General features: G+C 35.9%; 1 protein-coding gene across 2 annotated transcripts in view; it reads right to left on the bottom strand.

Moving 5' to 3' along the window:
- Positions 1–2,715: 2,715 nt before the first annotated feature.
- LOC109076172 (BMP/retinoic acid-inducible neural-specific protein 3-like) overlaps positions 2,716–18,352 on the bottom strand; it is a 34,185-nt gene continuing 18,548 nt past the window's right edge. For both annotated transcript variants that reach the window (XM_042770538.1, XM_042770534.1), the window contains 4 exons: positions 8,597–8,702; positions 8,119–8,355; positions 6,297–6,519; positions 2,716–4,466 (listed from right to left, as the gene is read on the bottom strand). In XM_042770538.1, coding sequence (XP_042626472.1) covers positions 3,350–4,466; positions 6,297–6,519; positions 8,119–8,355; positions 8,597–8,702 — 1,683 coding nt within the window. In that variant the 3' untranslated portion in view covers positions 2,716–3,349. The remainder of the gene's footprint in view (positions 4,467–6,296; positions 6,520–8,118; positions 8,356–8,596; positions 8,703–18,352) is intronic.

Raw genomic sequence — 18,352 nt, 5'->3', positions numbered from 1 at the left:
ATGCACTTGCCTCAGATGCGGCCGTTCTATTGACAGACAAAACACAGATCTCCTCATTCGCCGGCCAAAAACCTAGTTAACTCCATTTGAGCTTGTTTTTCATATAATGCTAAGTGCAAGTGTCTGATACAAAACCAACAGTGACGACGCAGAGTTGTTTAATTACTGACTTTTCTCCACTTTCTTTCTTTTTTCCCTTGTATTTCAGTAGAGTGTGCCATGGAATTGTTTTATTTATCAACAGCCCCCCCCACCCACCGCCATACCCTATGCTTTTGTGAAATGCCGCCACTGGTTGAGAGAGGCGACAACTTTCCCGTGAGTGGGCATGGTTTTAGCGCACACAATGGACATGTCCCTAGCATTTGAGAGCAAAGAATATACTGCTTATTTTTTCAAGATTTTGATAACTTATTTTATTAACTTGTGCACCCATTTGTGCGCCCATGAGCGTGCTGGTCTAAAAAAGAGGTGTGTTCAGGTGAATTGTTGGCACATTGCTATTTTGAGGAACTGAAAATAGACCGCGCCAAAGACCAGCTCAAAGACCATCCCCTGAGTGCACCTGCGCCATGCACTTTAGACCATGCGCTTAGATTGTTAAAATAGGGCCCACTGTAGCAAAAAACATGTTTTTCCTTGTAGCAAGTAAAGCCTTCTTTAATGTAGTCGGGTTGGTCAATGTCTTATACCTTTGTTATTTAAGGGGGCAATTACACCACACCTTTTCCCACGTAAACTTTTTATGCATTTTGGCTGTTCATTTCCACTGGGGGGCATGAAAATGCAAACATTTGAAAAAGGGTTTCAAAGTGCACATTTTGGAAAATAATACAATTGTCTGTGTAAACTACTCAAACACGAATTTGTGAAAACAGTTAAAAAACTTCAAAAACACAAAGGAAAAGCATCTATGCTTTTAGTACTACGTTGTCATTAAAACATGGTTTTTGATAATGAAGATGTCACACCAGCCATCCATGTTGACATCTGCCTAATTTGACTAGAGCTTCTACCAAATGATAGATGAATGAGTGGCAAAATACCACAGAGTTTAATTGGATGCACAACCTTTGACATCAACAAGGAGATATTTTGCATTTTATTATTTGTATTCAGTGTTCTATTCCTGCTGTCCATGACCCTGTCAGATCAGACTTGCGGCGGACAAACTCAGATCACTGCACTTTCATGTATTTTTCCAGCATTTTAGCATGCCAGAATTTTTCTGCTTCTACCTACAGTGAACTGCATTGACACATTGGAAATCTGGTCAGTTTATGTGGCAACACCTCACGAGTCACGCTTGTCTGCGAGATAAAAACATGAGGAAATTTACTTCACAATGCTACTGTCAATCACGACACAGAACTCTGGAGCAGCAGATGGTTTTGCAGATCCAAAAACAAATTCATCTGAACCCCAGCAGCCGAGGTAAATTGCTCTGAACAGACTCCTGCAGCCGTGGAGAAGGATCTCAGATAATGGGTCCTGTCCAGGGTGCCAGCCTTTCGAGCTCCGCACGTCTCCATCTCCTCAGTGCTCATCCATCACACCAGGAGCGATGACGGAGCGGAGGACTGAGGGAGGTCACTCTGCTCATCGTTATTCGCCTGCCGATAAGTGCCAGCACTCGTCTCTTGAGGACCATGCATTTAGGGCACTAAATCTACCACAAAGAAAGTAGGAGGAGACCATATGCTGTCGGTCTTTAGGGGTTATTAAGAGCCTCTTCGCATGTTCAGGTGTGATGGAATGCTGAAGGATGAGTTGGAGTATGGCATGTGAATCAGACAGGAATTAATGTTTATTAATGACCATGTGACTGATGTTTCAGAAGCAAGTCTGCTTTTGATGTGGAATTTAAAATGAGTCTCAGGAATGGAAAGAAACTGAATGTTGCTAAAGACATGTCTTAGAAAATTCGTTTGAATATCCTGTGTACACCTGAAGGTAATACTAGTTTGCCTGCTTCACATGATGTCTTTATGGAATAGATCCAACCAAATTCAATGAATGACCCATTTGAAGGAATAGCTGCACCTCTGCTGTCAGTGGCAATGGAAATGTTCAATGGTACATTTCAGTAGTCTCTTTGAAAACTTCCACTTCTATCTTATAAAAAAAAAAAAAAAAATCTATATATGTATATATACATGTATAGCATTTATATAAATGTAAAGCATTTATAAGTCATGGTCGAATTAATCAAAATGCTTTTTAATGCTGATTAAATCATTGTATAAATAAAACATTTTTTAATTTAATAAAAACAACAGTAAAGTGTAAAGAACATCACACACAGACTAATAAATCTCTACTGAGAATATTAAAAAAATGGCAACAACAACAAAACATTATATATACACCATTCAAAAGTTTTGGGTCTGTAGGATTGTTTTTTTTTTTTTTTTTTTTTTTTCACCAAGGTTGCATTTATTTGACCAAAAATACAGTAAAATGGTAATATTGTGAAACATTATTACAATATAAAACAACTAGTTTCTATTTGAATATATTTTAAAATTAAATTTACTCCTTGTGTTTGCAAAACTGAATTTTCAGCATCATTACTCCAGTCTTCACTGTCACTTGAGCCTTAATAAATCATACTAATATGCCGACTTGAAACTTTTCACATTTTTATCAGTGCTGTAAACAGATGGTGCTTATTTTATTTATTTATTATTATAATATTTTTTTCAGGATTATTTGATGAACCAAAAGATCAAAAACACAGCATTTATCCGAAATATAAATCTTTTGTAATATTCTAGGTGTCTTTACAGTCACTTTTGATCAATTTAATGCATCCTTGCTGAATAAAAGTAATCTCACCAACCCAACTTTTTAATGGAAGTGTATAATATGTGCATGTACATTATGTATGTATGTATGTATGTATGTATGTATTACTTTTATTTTGGGGTGAAATATGACCATTGACATGTTCTCGGGGAGTTACATTGGGTTCACTTTTCTAAATAATGTGTGAATGGAAAGTTTTCTGCTTTTTGTTAAATAAATAAAGCCTTAAAATGTTCCATTACACAGATTAGATCCAGCCAACTGCAATTGAGTGTGCTACAAAAACAAAGTTTGGTTTCTTAAACTAGGTCTTTTTGCTTATTTTATTTAATTAAAACGTGGCAGAATTGATAAAATTGTGCAAAATTTTGTTTCATCTGAACTACCATTTGAACCAAAGACATCAAATATTTAACAGTAATGACTTCATATAGAACAGCACAAAAACAGTGCCCCCCCCCCATTAAGGAATTTTCAGTTAAAATTAACTTCTCAGCGAATAAAGCAAAACATCAATGGCAAAAATAAATTGGTTTGCTTTCTAACTACAAAGTTTTGCAGCTTCGTACTCTTTGTAGAACAGCTGTTTGGCACTAAAAGTCTGCAGTGTGGTGAGTATTCTCTGTACCTCGGAGCTGGACAGTTTGAGCCTATGTCGAAGTAGGCAGGAAAACAGATCTAATGGAAGTGGTCCAGGAGGGGACAGTCTATTGACCCGATATCGGATCTCCATTAGCTGCAGCAGAGCAGAGTCTTGAGATCCCTGAGTGTACGGATAGTCCAACTGCAGGATCAGATCCTGGATAGCCTCGGGATCAAAGTGCATGCTGTAACCATACAGCTGCATGTTGTTGATCTTCATGTATCCAAAGTTCTGAGAGGCATCCGTAGCCTCCAGAGGCTCGAAGTAGACCGTATCGTTCCCCTGAGAGGACTCGGTCCGAATGCGGCTCCTCAGGTAGAAGTGAACAGTCTCAAAAAAGCTCTTCCATCGGTTTCCCAAAGTCAAGGTCCAGTTGAAGCAATCCAATGGAATGTCCAGCTTGGTTTTTTCCCAGTCCGGGTAGCTATTTTGATTAAAGGGCATGGTCCAGCTTTCTGAATGGCTACCGCCAAAAGGGTTGACATAGACGGACAGCACAGGCTCTAGGGTGGAGTTCTTGGTCATGCAGATCTGCAGCGAGATGCCCAGGAGCATATGGACGCGACTGGATTTGAACTTGTTGCTCTTCAGAGTAAGCAGCATCCTCTTTCTCCAAGACGGGTCAAACCAGACGTTGAGGCGAACGTCGTTGCTGACGAAGATTGCATGCGCAGTGATGCGGCCGTCTCGGTGTTGCAGTAGGTAGCGTAGCTCCAGGTCTTGTAGGTCGGTCTCAAAGCCCAGGTAGTGGTCTGTAGGGTTGGGTACGGCGTATTTACAAACTCCATGACTGAGAACGTAACCTGGGTTGCAGCTGGAGCAACGGGTGAGGTTGTCCACCGAGCAGGAAGCGCAACGGTGGGTGTCGCCCACCTCGCACGGGATGACACCCTGGCACGAGGGGCTTTCGTACGGACAGGCGCAACTCCGTAATTCCTCTGCGTAAAATCCCAGCTGGTTGTTCTCACTGCAGTACAGGATAGACAAGGTGAACTGTAGCCAGTAGCTCAATGGCCTGTGAAAACCAACAATAAAAAAGTGAGGAAACAAGACAAAACGAGATTTTATAGCTTGTAATGTATGCAAATAATTGCAGAGATCATAAGGCAGTGATTTGCAACAAGCAGTGTCTGTCTATAAACAGCTTTGTTTAAGCAACAGAACTAATTGGTTTTTAACCTTGAGCTCTGCTAATATCTGCCTTTGAAAGCACTGTTAGGGTAAAAGTAATCCATTAGTGCAGCAGTGGCCTCAGAGGCTGTAGTGGGTGGTTAAACAATAGATTACTCATTAGTCTTTTTCACCCGCTTGGAGATCGGGCTTGGCTAAACAATAGCGCTTTCAAATCAAAATCCAGCAGTGTAATAATCATTCAAAGTGATTTCACAATCCCAGAGGAAAACTGTATTGCTCAGAGGTTACCCTTTCAAACCTCAAAAGACTTTAGAGATTTTAATTATGTTTAATTTATGTGTCATGAATTCATTCAATAAAAATCTGCACAATTGTTGCTTTTAAAACATTCTAATGCCAAGTACCCCTAATATGAAGGACTCCCTTTTTAAAAATGTAAAGAGCTATATTTATAATGTATAATGTAAAAAAGAAAAAAAAAATCATAATATAAAGACAAATGTTGTTCGCAAACTTAAATAACTGGCTATTTTTTATGTCATTTTCATAAAGCCAAAATAGATTACAAAAAAATCGGGAAAATACTGACTTTGTTTTAACTTCACAATGTTCTTTTCTGCCCACTAGATGTATGAAATTGAAGAGAAATTTTCAATTAAAATGTATTTACATAATGCGTTTCACAGTAAATATCATTCCAAAGCAGTTTAAGGCCTGGGACACACTAGATGATTTTGAAATCTTAACCAATTTTAAAACTATCGGATACCACAGACATGACCGTTTCAACTGATTTTTAGCCTTTTAGTCCTTTGAACACGCACACTAGATGATTCCATCAGACCATGAGAACACACACTTGTAAATTGCTGTAGGAACAATTTTACATGAAATTTGACACGAGACTCACAGAGACACGCCAGATCAAATGTGAGTAGAGAAGAAAAACACATGGAGGACAGTCAACATTGTCAGTTGGCTCTCCAGGCGAGTGTTCTGTTGTACAGTGAAAAACAAAATAGAAAAAAAAAGAATATAGGTGATGTTCTTTCTCAGTACTCTACTTCCGTGGCATGTTTGTGCCTGCCAAGTTTCAAGAAGCATCTGGTAGGTGACTCTTGCTCACTCTCATTGGCTATCAATGTATCACGTCAGAGGCAGCCCCATCAACAGTTGTAAATATGAAATGTTTGATATGTACGAATTGAGTTCAGGGATGCTCCATCTCAATTGGGAGCAGTTAAATGATCCTAATGACACCACACAATAGAGGATTTTTAGGATCTAATCAGGCCATGTTCACATAGAAAGATGGATAGAAATAAAACTATGTTAATTTGGCAAACTAAAATTCTCAAAACATCCTCTACTGTGTTCCACAGAAGGAATTAAATCATTGGAATGAATTCTTTCATCATTCGTCATTTGCTGTCCTTTTAATTTCATCGCTGTCCATAAGAAACAACTGAGATATTAAAAAGATCTTATTTGTGAAATTTCTTTCCTGTGAGAGTGAATGAAAAATCATACAATTTCAACTCAAATCCTATAAATCTCAAACTTTTGCTGTTTAATGATGCACAAACATTCAGAATTCCTTATAGACTAAAACTTTGCAGCCTTTCATGTATCTTCATTTGCATAGCTTGCATAATTAAATTAAAAATATTCAGATTCACAGGTTTAATGTGTGCCTATAAATATGATTTACCTCTCCCTTAGAGACACTATTTTGGGCTGTGTGCGGCATCTCTTGCTGAGGCTGAAGAGCTTGTTAGCAGTTCGTCGGGTCTTGGAGAGCAGGAGGCTAACACGACTCTCTAGCTGCCTGTAGCGTTGCTGTAGAGTGCTGTCTGTCCTCCACAATTGCTGGATTCTTGATGAATTTAGAGCACTCTGTGTTGGTAATTTACCCATGAAGTTCTGGAACTCATCTGATGAAAAAGTAAATCTGAATTAACACAATGTTTTTCTGAAGATTTTCAAAAAATAGTTGTCAGTAAAAGACTGTTGCACACAAACGTTCTGTCAAAATATTGTAATTCCCAGACACACATCTTTACTATACCACATGGGTGAAATATAATATAATATAATATAATATAATATAATATAATATAATATAATATAATATAATATAATTGCAGAAAGCACATACTTTGTGCTCAAAATGAGTAAAGATAATTTCCAAAAGTTTTAATTACTATACAGTAGTTTGTGAAAATGAGAGTATTGAATACAATTAGATTTTTTTTGCCATATTTTCATTGTTTAGTGGTAATCTGCAAACCTGCAAAAAGATTATTTTACCTTATTTACCGTAACCCATAAAATGTAGTTTTGTTGTTATAAATAAATAAAAAAAAAGGTTAATTTTTAGGTTACCATTTTTTTCAGTGTTTGTTATCATACTGTTTTGCCTTTCTTTTGTCTATGCATTTTTCTTGTACTATTCAATTGTTGTTCATTTCCCAGCTGTATCGCAATTGTAAATTGTCCAAGATCCAATCAAAATTAAAATTTAAAATAAACATTACTGTTATCATCATCGTCATCATCTGTTTGCTGTTTGCAATGTTTACTAATGGTTTTTAAACATACAAGACAGCAACAAAAAGCAAATCCCAGCCATGGAAGATGTTGCAACAAATTTTAAACTTGAACCCAGTCTATACAAATACATATTTTTTGATTTTATATGTAAGCATTTTCCCTGTTTTGTTCTTGCATTCATATGTTAATGCTATTCCAAAGTGAAGACTTTAATTAGATGTTTTGCTTGCTCTTTATTTGTATTTGTTTGTGAAATTACTAGCAATATCTATTTTTGTAATGTAGGTTGATTGTACATTGTAATAAATTACGTATTTCCTGTAGCTGACTAAAAGATAACATGTAGGTGAAATGATAACACATTTATAATTGGCAAATAATTTATATAAATATGTATATTTATAAATGATTCAACTTAAATCAAATCAATATTTATTTATTTTCATGAGAAGCCATCAGTGCTATTTTTTTATTAATATTTTAAATTAGCTTTAGTTTTTATATTTTGTTTTCATTTAAATTTCAGTAAAAAAAAAATTTAATTTTGTTTGGTGCTCTTGTAATTTTTTTTATAAACATTTCTATTTAGCTTTTAAATTATATAAATAATTAATTTTGTAATTAATTTTCAGTCACTTAAATTGACTTTATTTTAGCTAGTTCCCAAAGCAACATTTCTAATCTCCATTAAAAACATACACAAATACACACACACACATATATATATATATATATATATATATATATATATATATATATATATATATATATATATATATATATATATCATTATAACAAGCAGAATAATGTACAGTCAGCTGGCCAGTATAGCAAAATAAACCCCTTACATAAGAGAATTATTGATCAGTGAGGATGTCTTAGCAAAGTTGGTTGCTGGTTAAACTATTTAAGCAAGCTAGCAGCCTAATGGAGACAAAAATGTCCCAGAAGAAAAAGAGAAACACAAGAAGTTTTGGCACCTGACTCTTGAAATTCCTGGTTCTCCTGCTTCCAGGCCTCCCTCATGCGCTCCAGGTAGTTTTCCTGGGAACGGATATCAGCCTCAGGGCAGTTACACTGGGGAAACTCCTTGCTGCATTGGCACCAGCAGTCATTGTCTTTGCACACAAATTGGCCTTCAGCATTGCAGCCTATATAGCCTAAGGCAGCCTGAACAAAGCTGCTCCTTAAATAACTAGGCAGAATAGCCTGAAGTCCTGTAGAAATACAGAAGTGTGAGATATACCACATATGCCTCCACTTTTCCAGTACAGCAAGCACAGTCAACTATCAACATTCAAGGTTTTTGTATAATTAGCAGGCCAATTAGATAACGGTGGCATCAAGGCTTTAATCGTGTAGCTACCATGGCTCATCACACCAGCACAACCTCTGGAAAACACTTTAGAATTACTGTAGGGTCGGAAGTAATATGTACTGGATTGTGTATCTCTCTACCTTGCAACTGAACTTTGTTCTCCTGGCTGTGAACCAGAACGGAGCTGACAGAGTCAAGGTTGTCATAGTTACTGCAGCCCAAAGGACCAGTCCTGGTCTCTGTTACCTAGAGAGAGAGAGAACAGCAATTATTGTCTTTGTCTAATAAATTAATTGAAGTGACTGGTAAATCTCAAACACACCTGACCAGTGGGTGAGTGGTTGTCAATGTAATCTAAACCAGGGGTGTTAAATTCAATTCCTGGAGGGCCGGAGCCCTGCAGAGATCCAACTAATCAAGTCCTTCAGGCTTATTTGAAAGCTACATGTTATGTGTGTTAGAGCAGGGTTTTAAACAAAACTCTATAGGGCTCCGGTCCTCCAGGAACTGAGTTTGACACCCCTGATCTAAACGATCAACACCTGGGAACATACACTCAGATTCAGGGATTTTCACTCAGAAATTGCTAGTAAATTTCACAAACAAACAAATACTAAATAACACACTGACTTAAAGGTGAAATTCTGAAGTAGAAAAATTGGAAAAACTTGTTATATTATGCATTTTGTTATTTAATTTAATGTCATATCAAATATGACAGTACATTTAAGACTTCATTAAGATTTAGTACATTTTACTGTTCATCAAAGAATCCTGGAAGAAGTATATCTTGTTTTACACACACACACACACACACACACACACACACACACACACACACACACACATTTATATATATTTTTGATATATTTGTATAAGTTAAAAAGAAACATTTTTTTTTTAAATAGAAGCAAAAGTAAAGTTAAAAAAAAAAATGTACTGACCCCAAACTTTTGAGTAGTAGTGTACATTGTTACAAAAGATTTATATTTTGAATAAATGCTGTTCTTAGCTGTTTTATTCATCATAGATTCCTGAAATTATCAAAAATGTATAATTAGTAAATCAATATATTAGAATGATTTCTGAAGGATCATGTGACATTGAAGTAATGATGCTGAAAATTCAGCTTTGTATCACAGGATTTATTTATTTATTTATTTATTTTTGAACATTTCAGCACTGGATTTTTTTTTTCTTTTTATTTCCGTAATAATCTTGCCACACTAATTTCATTTTTAAAACATTATCTAAATAACTTTATTTTAAAAAGTTTAGAAAAAAATATATATATACAAAATCAGCACTTTTTTACCTTTGCAACTGCAACAACAACTTTGTAGGCCTACTTCTGTTTTTGTAATGATGCAAGAGTCGGTTGCATCTGGTCCTAATTCATCATGAAACTAATTAGGTTAACATCACTGTATTTAATTAACATTTTTATTATCTTTGCATCTTTGTGCAGCCCAGAGAGCACTGTTCATCTCTGTATTCTGCTGTGGCATAACACTATGGATTTTATCCAGCAAAATGATTCAAATGCTGAAGTAGTTTATCATTTATGGGAAAAAGAGCTATAAAAAGTATTCAAACGATATTATTTCAAGGGCAAGAATCAGCAGATTGTGAGAGAGACACAGGGAGAAAAATCACAACTTCATTACACCCGCAGCAGGCTCTTACACTTCTGATAATGCTGCTGGAGGGAGATTCATTAAATCCTAAAACATCTCTCTGAGGTGCGAGCCAGCTCATTGTCCCTCCAAAGGCCAAAAACACAATAGGCCTGTTGTTGCACTCTGCATCTAATTGCACATCAAAGAAAACATTGAGAAATACAGTATTGTATTCAGGACCTAGTAAAAGATAGAAACATAAGGTTTGTTGTTAATTGTCATTATTGAAATGAATTACTAAATATGAATTATTAATTTATAAACAATTAATTATAATGAATTTTGAGGGATGTTAACAACATGATATTTTACAAACTGATGTGCCTTAAGGTAAAAAGGTCCAAAAAATAAAATTATCTGATATTGCAGAGACTTGATGACTTTGACTTACAGTCATGATATAATTTTCTGATTTATTTATTTATTTTTCTGTATCATAGAAAATAGGGATGCAACAATTCACTCAACTCATGATTCAATTCGATTCACAATTTGAGATTTATTAAGATTTAAGACAAATGATAAATTAAATGTGTCCTTTTATTATTGCTTGGACAAAATACTGTACGTTTCTTTGTGAAACTGAAATAAAAGACTCTAATAATATACTAATATAGCACTTGTAAATTATTGCTCTTTTGTTGGTTTTGATAAGTTAAGTCGTGATATTTGCCAAGTATGGTAACCCATACACAGAATTGGTGCTCTGCATTTAACCCATCCAAGTGCACACACACAGCAATGAGAAGTGAACACACCCCCGGAGCATTGGGCAGCTATATCCAACGCCCAGGGAGCAACTGGGGGTTCAGTGCCTTGCTCAAGGGCACTTCAGCCATGGGTATTAAGGGTGGAAGAAAGCGCTGTTCATACACTCCCCACCCACCTACAACTCCTGCCAGCACCAACACTCGAACCTGCGACCTTCTGGTTACAAGTCCAATTCGCTCACCATTAGGCCACAGCTGCCCCCCTTTTTTTAAAAGATTGCTTCTATTGTCCTCATTTGTTAGTCACTTTAGATAAAAGTGTCTGCTAAATTACTTAATTTAAACATAATGTAAATGTGTATGTATAATTACGGAGCCTCGCACATGACATGCAAGAAAAAATAAACAAATTGTGCGCACAATTTACTAATTCATTCCCTCAATTTGCTAAATCGTGCACACAATTTACTATTTCATTCTCTCGATTTATAAATCATGTGCACGATTTAGCAAATCGAGGGAACGAAATAGTAAATCGAGGGAACGCAATAGTAATCATGTGCGCGTTTTAGTACACTTAGGGAACAAATTAGTAAATCATGCGCACGATTTAGCCTACTATTTATTTTCCTGCATGCCATGTGAGGGAATCCGTAGTATAATAAATGTGTTTTTAATAATGTAAAAATTTGAGGCAACCACTGAATTTTAATCACAATCCAAACAAAGATGCTGCAAACATGCAACATGGGCAGTTTTTAATCTAAATTATATTGTATAGTTTCAAAAATTTGAACCAAAAACAGAATAGTTTGACCAGTTTTGAGAAACTATGCCTAAAAAATATCTGCATGAAACAGAAACAGCACACGAGCTGAACGAGACGCAGATTCACACTCTGCCAGCAGGTGGCACTTAAAGCATTTCCTTGGTTTCTGCTGTAAACAAAGCAGCGCTGCACTTATTAACTTTAATATGCATTATACAGAGGCCAGAAGAAAATAAAAAATACCATCGGAAGACAGTAAGTTCCTCTCAGACATACATTCATATAAACTCCTACCCCTAATTGAATCGCGATTTGCTGAGCATCTCAACCGATTTGAATCGTCACATATTAAAATGGATTTTCAACCTGCTCACGGTTATCACTAATAGAAAATGTTACTGAAGTCACTCCATGTATAAATTGCATTTTAATGCATCTTGAAATGTAATTTAATTTAATCAATTTAAAATTATTATTATTATTTTTTTTTTTCGTATTAATGTAGCTATTAAAGCATCACATCATTGACCCTTGGAACATTATAAAGGTGAGTAAATAATGGCTGAATTTTCATTTTTGGGTGAACTGTTCCTTTAAAAGTACTGATTGACATCAGATGACAACATTCAGCCAGACACTGGGAAAACAACACCAAAACTAATTTTTCCCAGACACTTTAGTAGTGAAAACTGATTTCCGAAAAATGATGGCATCCTGTGGTCAAATTTCAATTAGGTGCGAGAAAGAAGCATCGTGAGTTCATGTGAAGGTTAATGTTCTTTGGCCTTCTCTCTTCTGCTTTAGTGAAGAGTAAAAAAACGTTGAATAATGTGACTGTGCTTAATGTCTCTCTCCAAACACTCTGGATTTACTGCTTTGTTTAATACAAATGCAGAGTGAGTAATCAACAACCTATAACACTAAAACTAATTCAAACAGAAAGAAATCAATAATCTATAACATTAAAACATATAATTACACTAATACAAATCATTATTTTTCTAAACACATTTAACAACATTAATTAGTGTAGAGACGGATAATTGTTCAAACCACCGCTGAGGTCAGTTACTGATGCCATCTGCGACTCTACTGAAGACCCAGCTAAACTAATGAGGCAGAGAGATTCGGCAGCAGTGCATCATAATCAAACCTCTAATTTATGCTCTCAAACACTCTCTGAATACAGTCCTCCCTCACCTGCTCCTCCATAAAACTAACACTGAAGAATCATCCAACTAGCTCCATTTAACACCTTGGCTAACCTTATAATACATCTTCCATACATCTGTTTTCTTGCCTCAGAGCCCACTTCATGCTAGATGCAACTAATGAGTTGAATTAGTCAATGCAGAAAGGAATCTAATCGGAAAAGCCAGGCTGATCCATCACCGTGATGCATGTTGTGACTAATGCAGACAGGTGCTTTGTCCTCATTAATAGCAACTTACCCTGGGATCCTCTTAGCAAACAGGCTCAGACCCCAAAACGGTTCTCCTGGCTGAGATTGCGAATGACTGAATGTGGCAGGACAGAGTTCGAGAAAGGCTTTTGGATGGAAAACTGCTGCCTGGGATTAAGTTGCTGCTTTACTGATGACTGTTTGAGAATTCTTCAAAGGAAACCTTGGGTCATTCGTATCTGAAGCACTTGAGTGGTTTAAGTATGGATTTATATTTAAAGGCTGTACTTGGCACTGACGCTTTGAACAAAGCCTGAGCAAATGAGATCAGTGTGGAGTCTATCACGAACGCCGCAGGCGCAAGGTTATGCTGCTGATAACTGCGCATTGAATAATGAACTCACCTCTGAGGCGGTAATACTTGTATGCAAGAGGAAGGTGTTTGCTCGTATTGCCTGTAGTTGTACGTATGAACCTAACATAAGGTCTGTCAAGAGAAATATTTTCTCTGAATTGTGACACTGTTTCACAGAGATAAGGAATTTAACGATTCCTTATCTCCTTACTAATTATTTTTTATTAATTACTTTTATTATTATTATTATTATTATTAGAATCGATCTGAATGCCAATATGTGGCCTTAAATATGTATTAAATAACAATACCAAACAAACCAAATATAGAAACATTTAATTTATTTATTTTTATTTGTTTACTATTGACAAAATCATAATTTGTATCTTAACATCTTGTCATATGCACAACCAGTCAGTAACTACCAGTGTTATTTTACTATCATTATATTTTGAATTGTAATTGCAATATTTTTTTTCTGTAATTATAAAACATTTACAATAAATAAAAAATATGAAATAATTATAAAATAATTATGATTATTTTTTTTAAATATGTTTGTGTAAAAAAATCTTCACTTTAATTTTAGTTAAAGTTTTAGTCAGTTGTTCTGTGCGTTTTTTGTAATTTTTGCTATTTTTTATGTGTCTGTAGTATTTATTAACTTTTATTTATTAGTTTCAGTTTATTTATAGTTATTTTACTACTTTAACTTGAGAAATAAATGAACTAAGAATTACGTAAAAATGAGAAATGTTGGCAACTAGCTGAAATAAAATAAGTAGATTTTTTTTATATATATATATTTTATATTATATTTTTAATGGTTTTGGTTAATGATATTAACATTAATAATAACTAGAGCTGTAGTCAAGTCCAGCTTTGTTGAGTCCAACACAAGACCAAGATCAGGACTAGTCGAGACCGAGTCAAGACCGAGTCCAAAGAGGTTAGAGTCCAAGTCAAGTCCAAATCCAAAAGTTTCGAGTCCAAGTCAAGACCGAGTCCAAATGAGAGAAAAAAAAGGATCCTCTTCAAAGCCACATACTCAACTATTGATAATGTACGTATGTGATGCAAGAGACAACATATCAACATATCTCCTATTCCTATTCATTTTACATTATTATTTGTAATGATCAAAAAGCATGTACAAAGTAAAAACTTTGTAGGACAGGGGTCTCCAAACTAGATCCTGGAGGGCCAATGCCCTGCAGAGTTTAGCTCCAACTGGCCTTAACTGTAAGCTTCTAGTGTATCTATTAAGAGCTTGATTAGCTGGTTCAAGTGTGTTTAATTAGGGTTGGAGCTAAACTCTTAAGAACACCGGCCCTCTAGGACCGAGTTTGGAGCTGTAGGGTAAAATAATTTTTTAATGTACTTTATTTACATTTTATTTACTTTATAATGCTGCTGTTTGCTGACATCATGTCTGTGGTCAAAAATTAAAATGATTGATGCCTTCGCGCAGCGCACACACGCAAAGGGATAGAAGGGATACATTTGGCGCTATTGTGCATGCGCACATAAATACAGTGTAATTTTTGTCACACTGTATAACATTATTAGTATTTCATTATTGTAAAGGGTAAGTTTAAGGCTATGTAGGTGTAGACATTAATATAACACAATCTTACAGGTAGAAAATTAAATTAGAAACATCTAAACTTTTCAGAATGCAGCAAATGCACCGCTTGTCATGTGACAAGAATCAACGAATCAGCTTCATCCTTTTCCAGAAAGCTAAGCCAAGATGGAGAAACAGCTGATCATAGCTGTACAAGGATAGCCATTTTTTAAATGAATTTAGTAGCAGAGCTACTGCAAGGGATTTTTAGTGCTGGAAATCCATTTATCCTTTGCTGAAACTTCTGCGTCTTCATGGAGAGCAGGCCATGGTTGCTTAGCAACGTCAGACGCCACGGGAGTGCAAGCATAGAGCGCAGGCTACAGAGTGCTTTGGAAAAAAGGAGAAAGTGGCACACTTAGCGTTTTCCAAGCGTTTTCAGGCACGACATGTAAATATGGTTTTGTTTTGAAGGGGAAAAAAGCATATTGCTGGACTCGGTTGAGACCAATCAGAACATTTGGCGAGTCAAATGAACAAGTCCGAGACAAGTCCGAGTGCAAACACCAACGAGTCAGAGACAAGTCTGAGATGATAGAAAAATGTCTCGAGTCCAGACTCGAGTCCGGTCTCGGACTACAGCACTACAGCCCTAATAATAACCCTGCTTACTATATAAGCCTTAAAGTGGTAGTCCACACAAAATTTTAAATCTGTCATGATTTACTCACCATCGTGTTGTTTCACCCTCATGTTGTTTCAAACTTGTATGTGTTTGTTTCTTCTGTTGAGCACCAAAAAAAAAAAAAAAAGAAAGAAAGAAAATAAAATATATTTTAATAACAGCTGATGGCCCACATTGGCTTCCCTTTTTTCTTTTTTTCTTTTATCTTTTATGTTTAACAGAAGAAAGAAATTCATACAGGTTTGGAATAACTTGAGGGTGAGTAAATCATGACAGAACCCACTGCGCAATGTGACGTCGGAATGACGTCTTTTTCATGTAATTTTTGGACGTCCAAATTCGGTCCATTGAAGGGGTTGTTTTGTATTCCAGGCGATGTCTTTTTTTCGACGTCTTCCGCACGTCTAATGTTGACGTCCGCGGGACCTCCTTGTAAGGGCTATTTATAGTCCAAATGTGGTCTTTTGTGGACGTCTTTTCAACATCAAATTTAGACTTATTTTGGACGTCGTTTTTATAACTTCTATAACTGTGGTCCCATGTTTCCAGAGAGTGGAGGACTCAGTTTGATTGTCTCAGCAGCAGGTGATAACTGGAGATGCATACGAAGGTGTAATGCATTTCCTGTTGAAACTAGCTGTTGAGCCAAACAAAGCTACAGGAAAATTAACTGGCACAGAAAACATGTCCTCCACCCTCTGGAAACATGGGACTAACGTTACATACAACATTACAGTTATACAAATACAAATAAATCACAATTCAATATCACCATTTTCATCTTTATTCAAAAAATAATTAACCATTCACGGCTGTACCGTTAACCACAGCAGGTCTGTGAAGTTTAAGACAATAACGCTAAACTACTTAACACTATACGTACACATGGATGTAGAATTCACTAGGCTGACCGAGAGGAAACGTTCACCAGCCATGCAGGCTGAAAAGCTGTGCCGTCATTTTGCAATGGTTGAACACTCGCGCGAAATGCCTGTCGTGTTGCCTCGGCCAATCAGAGTGGCGTTTACTGGTTGGGTTATGATGATGTGCTGCCTCGACCAATCAGAGTGATGTTGACTGTTTTTTGTCTCTTTGGTTGAAATCCAAAGCCCTTGATAGAGAGTTGTTCTCGCCTGTTCTTTAGCTGCTGTTGGTTCTTTTTAAATTAAAAATAAGGAGGATAGGCCTAATATATGCTACCATGAAATTTTTTTCTGACTATAATTTCCCACAAGTTGCATTTCCAAATAAATAAACAGATACATGCAAAAATACATGTATGCATAAAGAAATAACTTGATTAGGCTACTTTAAATAAACCAGTTAAAGAAAACAGGAAAATGTAAAAAAAAAAAAAAAAAAAAAAAAAAAAAAAACATGGCCTGAATAAACAAATAGGCATTCACATAATAAATCGTGTTTGTTTATAAGTAATCTGTATGTGAAGAGTTCAGATGCAAAAGCCTCTAAGTGCCATCTGAAATTCTTCTAGAATGATCATTTCTATAAAGCCTGTATAGTTAGGTACTTTCACTTTAATGACACTTAATAGGTCATTTGCATTGCCATTTAAGTGAAATTATTGAACTTAAATATACAAGCTTGATAAAAATGATCATTCTAGAAGAAAATTTCAGTTGTCACTTAGAGGCTTTTGCATCTGAACTCTTCATGTATTAATCATGTTGATAGGCCCTATAAACAAATATTACATATTAATCATGTAAATTTCCTGCACCTGTTATAGACGTCCAAATGACGTCCAAAAAATTTACCCAGTTCAAAGGTCAAATGTTGAACGTCAAGATGACGTCCAAGTTGGGTCATGATTGGACGTCCAAATAGTGGACTTAGTTTGGACGTCAAATAGATGTTCAGAAATGGTCATGGACCGACGGACCTAATATAGACATGACCTGCACGTCTATCCGACGTCCAGTGTTTATTGGGAATTTTCTTTTTTGGGTGAACTATCTCTTTAAGAACAACATTACACAGAAAGCTGCGCTGTATTTGTTTGATTCACTAAAAAAACACAAGAACCAGCTCATATAAATCATTTGTTTGAGAATGTGCGGATTCAAGAAGATTCAAACTAGTCAAAATACACAGTGTTTTTTATATACACAAAAAAAAAAAAAAATAATACATTCATTTGGAAAACAGACTACACTGGCTGTACAGTATAATTCTGATTCATTTAAAAGAACTAAGAGTCATTCTTTTGGGAAATAGACCACACTGGTTGCAATGTATTTTAAAGGGGTGCTATTATGCTTTTTCACTTCTTCAACTTTAGTTAGTCTGTAATGTTTCTGTTTGAGCATAAAAAAAAAAGATCTGCAAAGTTACAAACTCAAAGTCCAATTCAAAATGAGATATTTTATTTAACAGAAATCACTTTTCAAAAACTACAATGAACGACTCGTTTGGACTACAACCAGTATTTTGCAGGATTTGTGATATCACAAAGAGAAGACAACGAGTGTAATCACTATGTCGGAAATGCACTAGTGTTCCCAAGACAGATGAGCTTAGAGTGCTTAAAATCATCCGGGTTTAAATCGCGCTCAAACTGATTTGATTTTGACGCAATATTTAAACTGAAGTTTGCAGCAGGCAGCTATGGTAAGAGGCAGGATATTTCCCGATCAGGTGCTGAGTGCTGTCAATCATTCCACACACACTGGCCCAGCTAACCAATCACAGCACATCTCGTATTCCAGAAG

Source organism: Cyprinus carpio, chromosome A2, assembly GCF_018340385.1.
Source record: "Cyprinus carpio isolate SPL01 chromosome A2, ASM1834038v1, whole genome shotgun sequence".
In the NCBI taxonomy this organism is placed as follows: domain Eukaryota; kingdom Metazoa; phylum Chordata; class Actinopteri; order Cypriniformes; family Cyprinidae; genus Cyprinus; species Cyprinus carpio.
The sequence above is the reverse complement of the archived record's forward strand: the minus strand, read 5'-3'. Positions and strand labels throughout refer to the sequence as shown.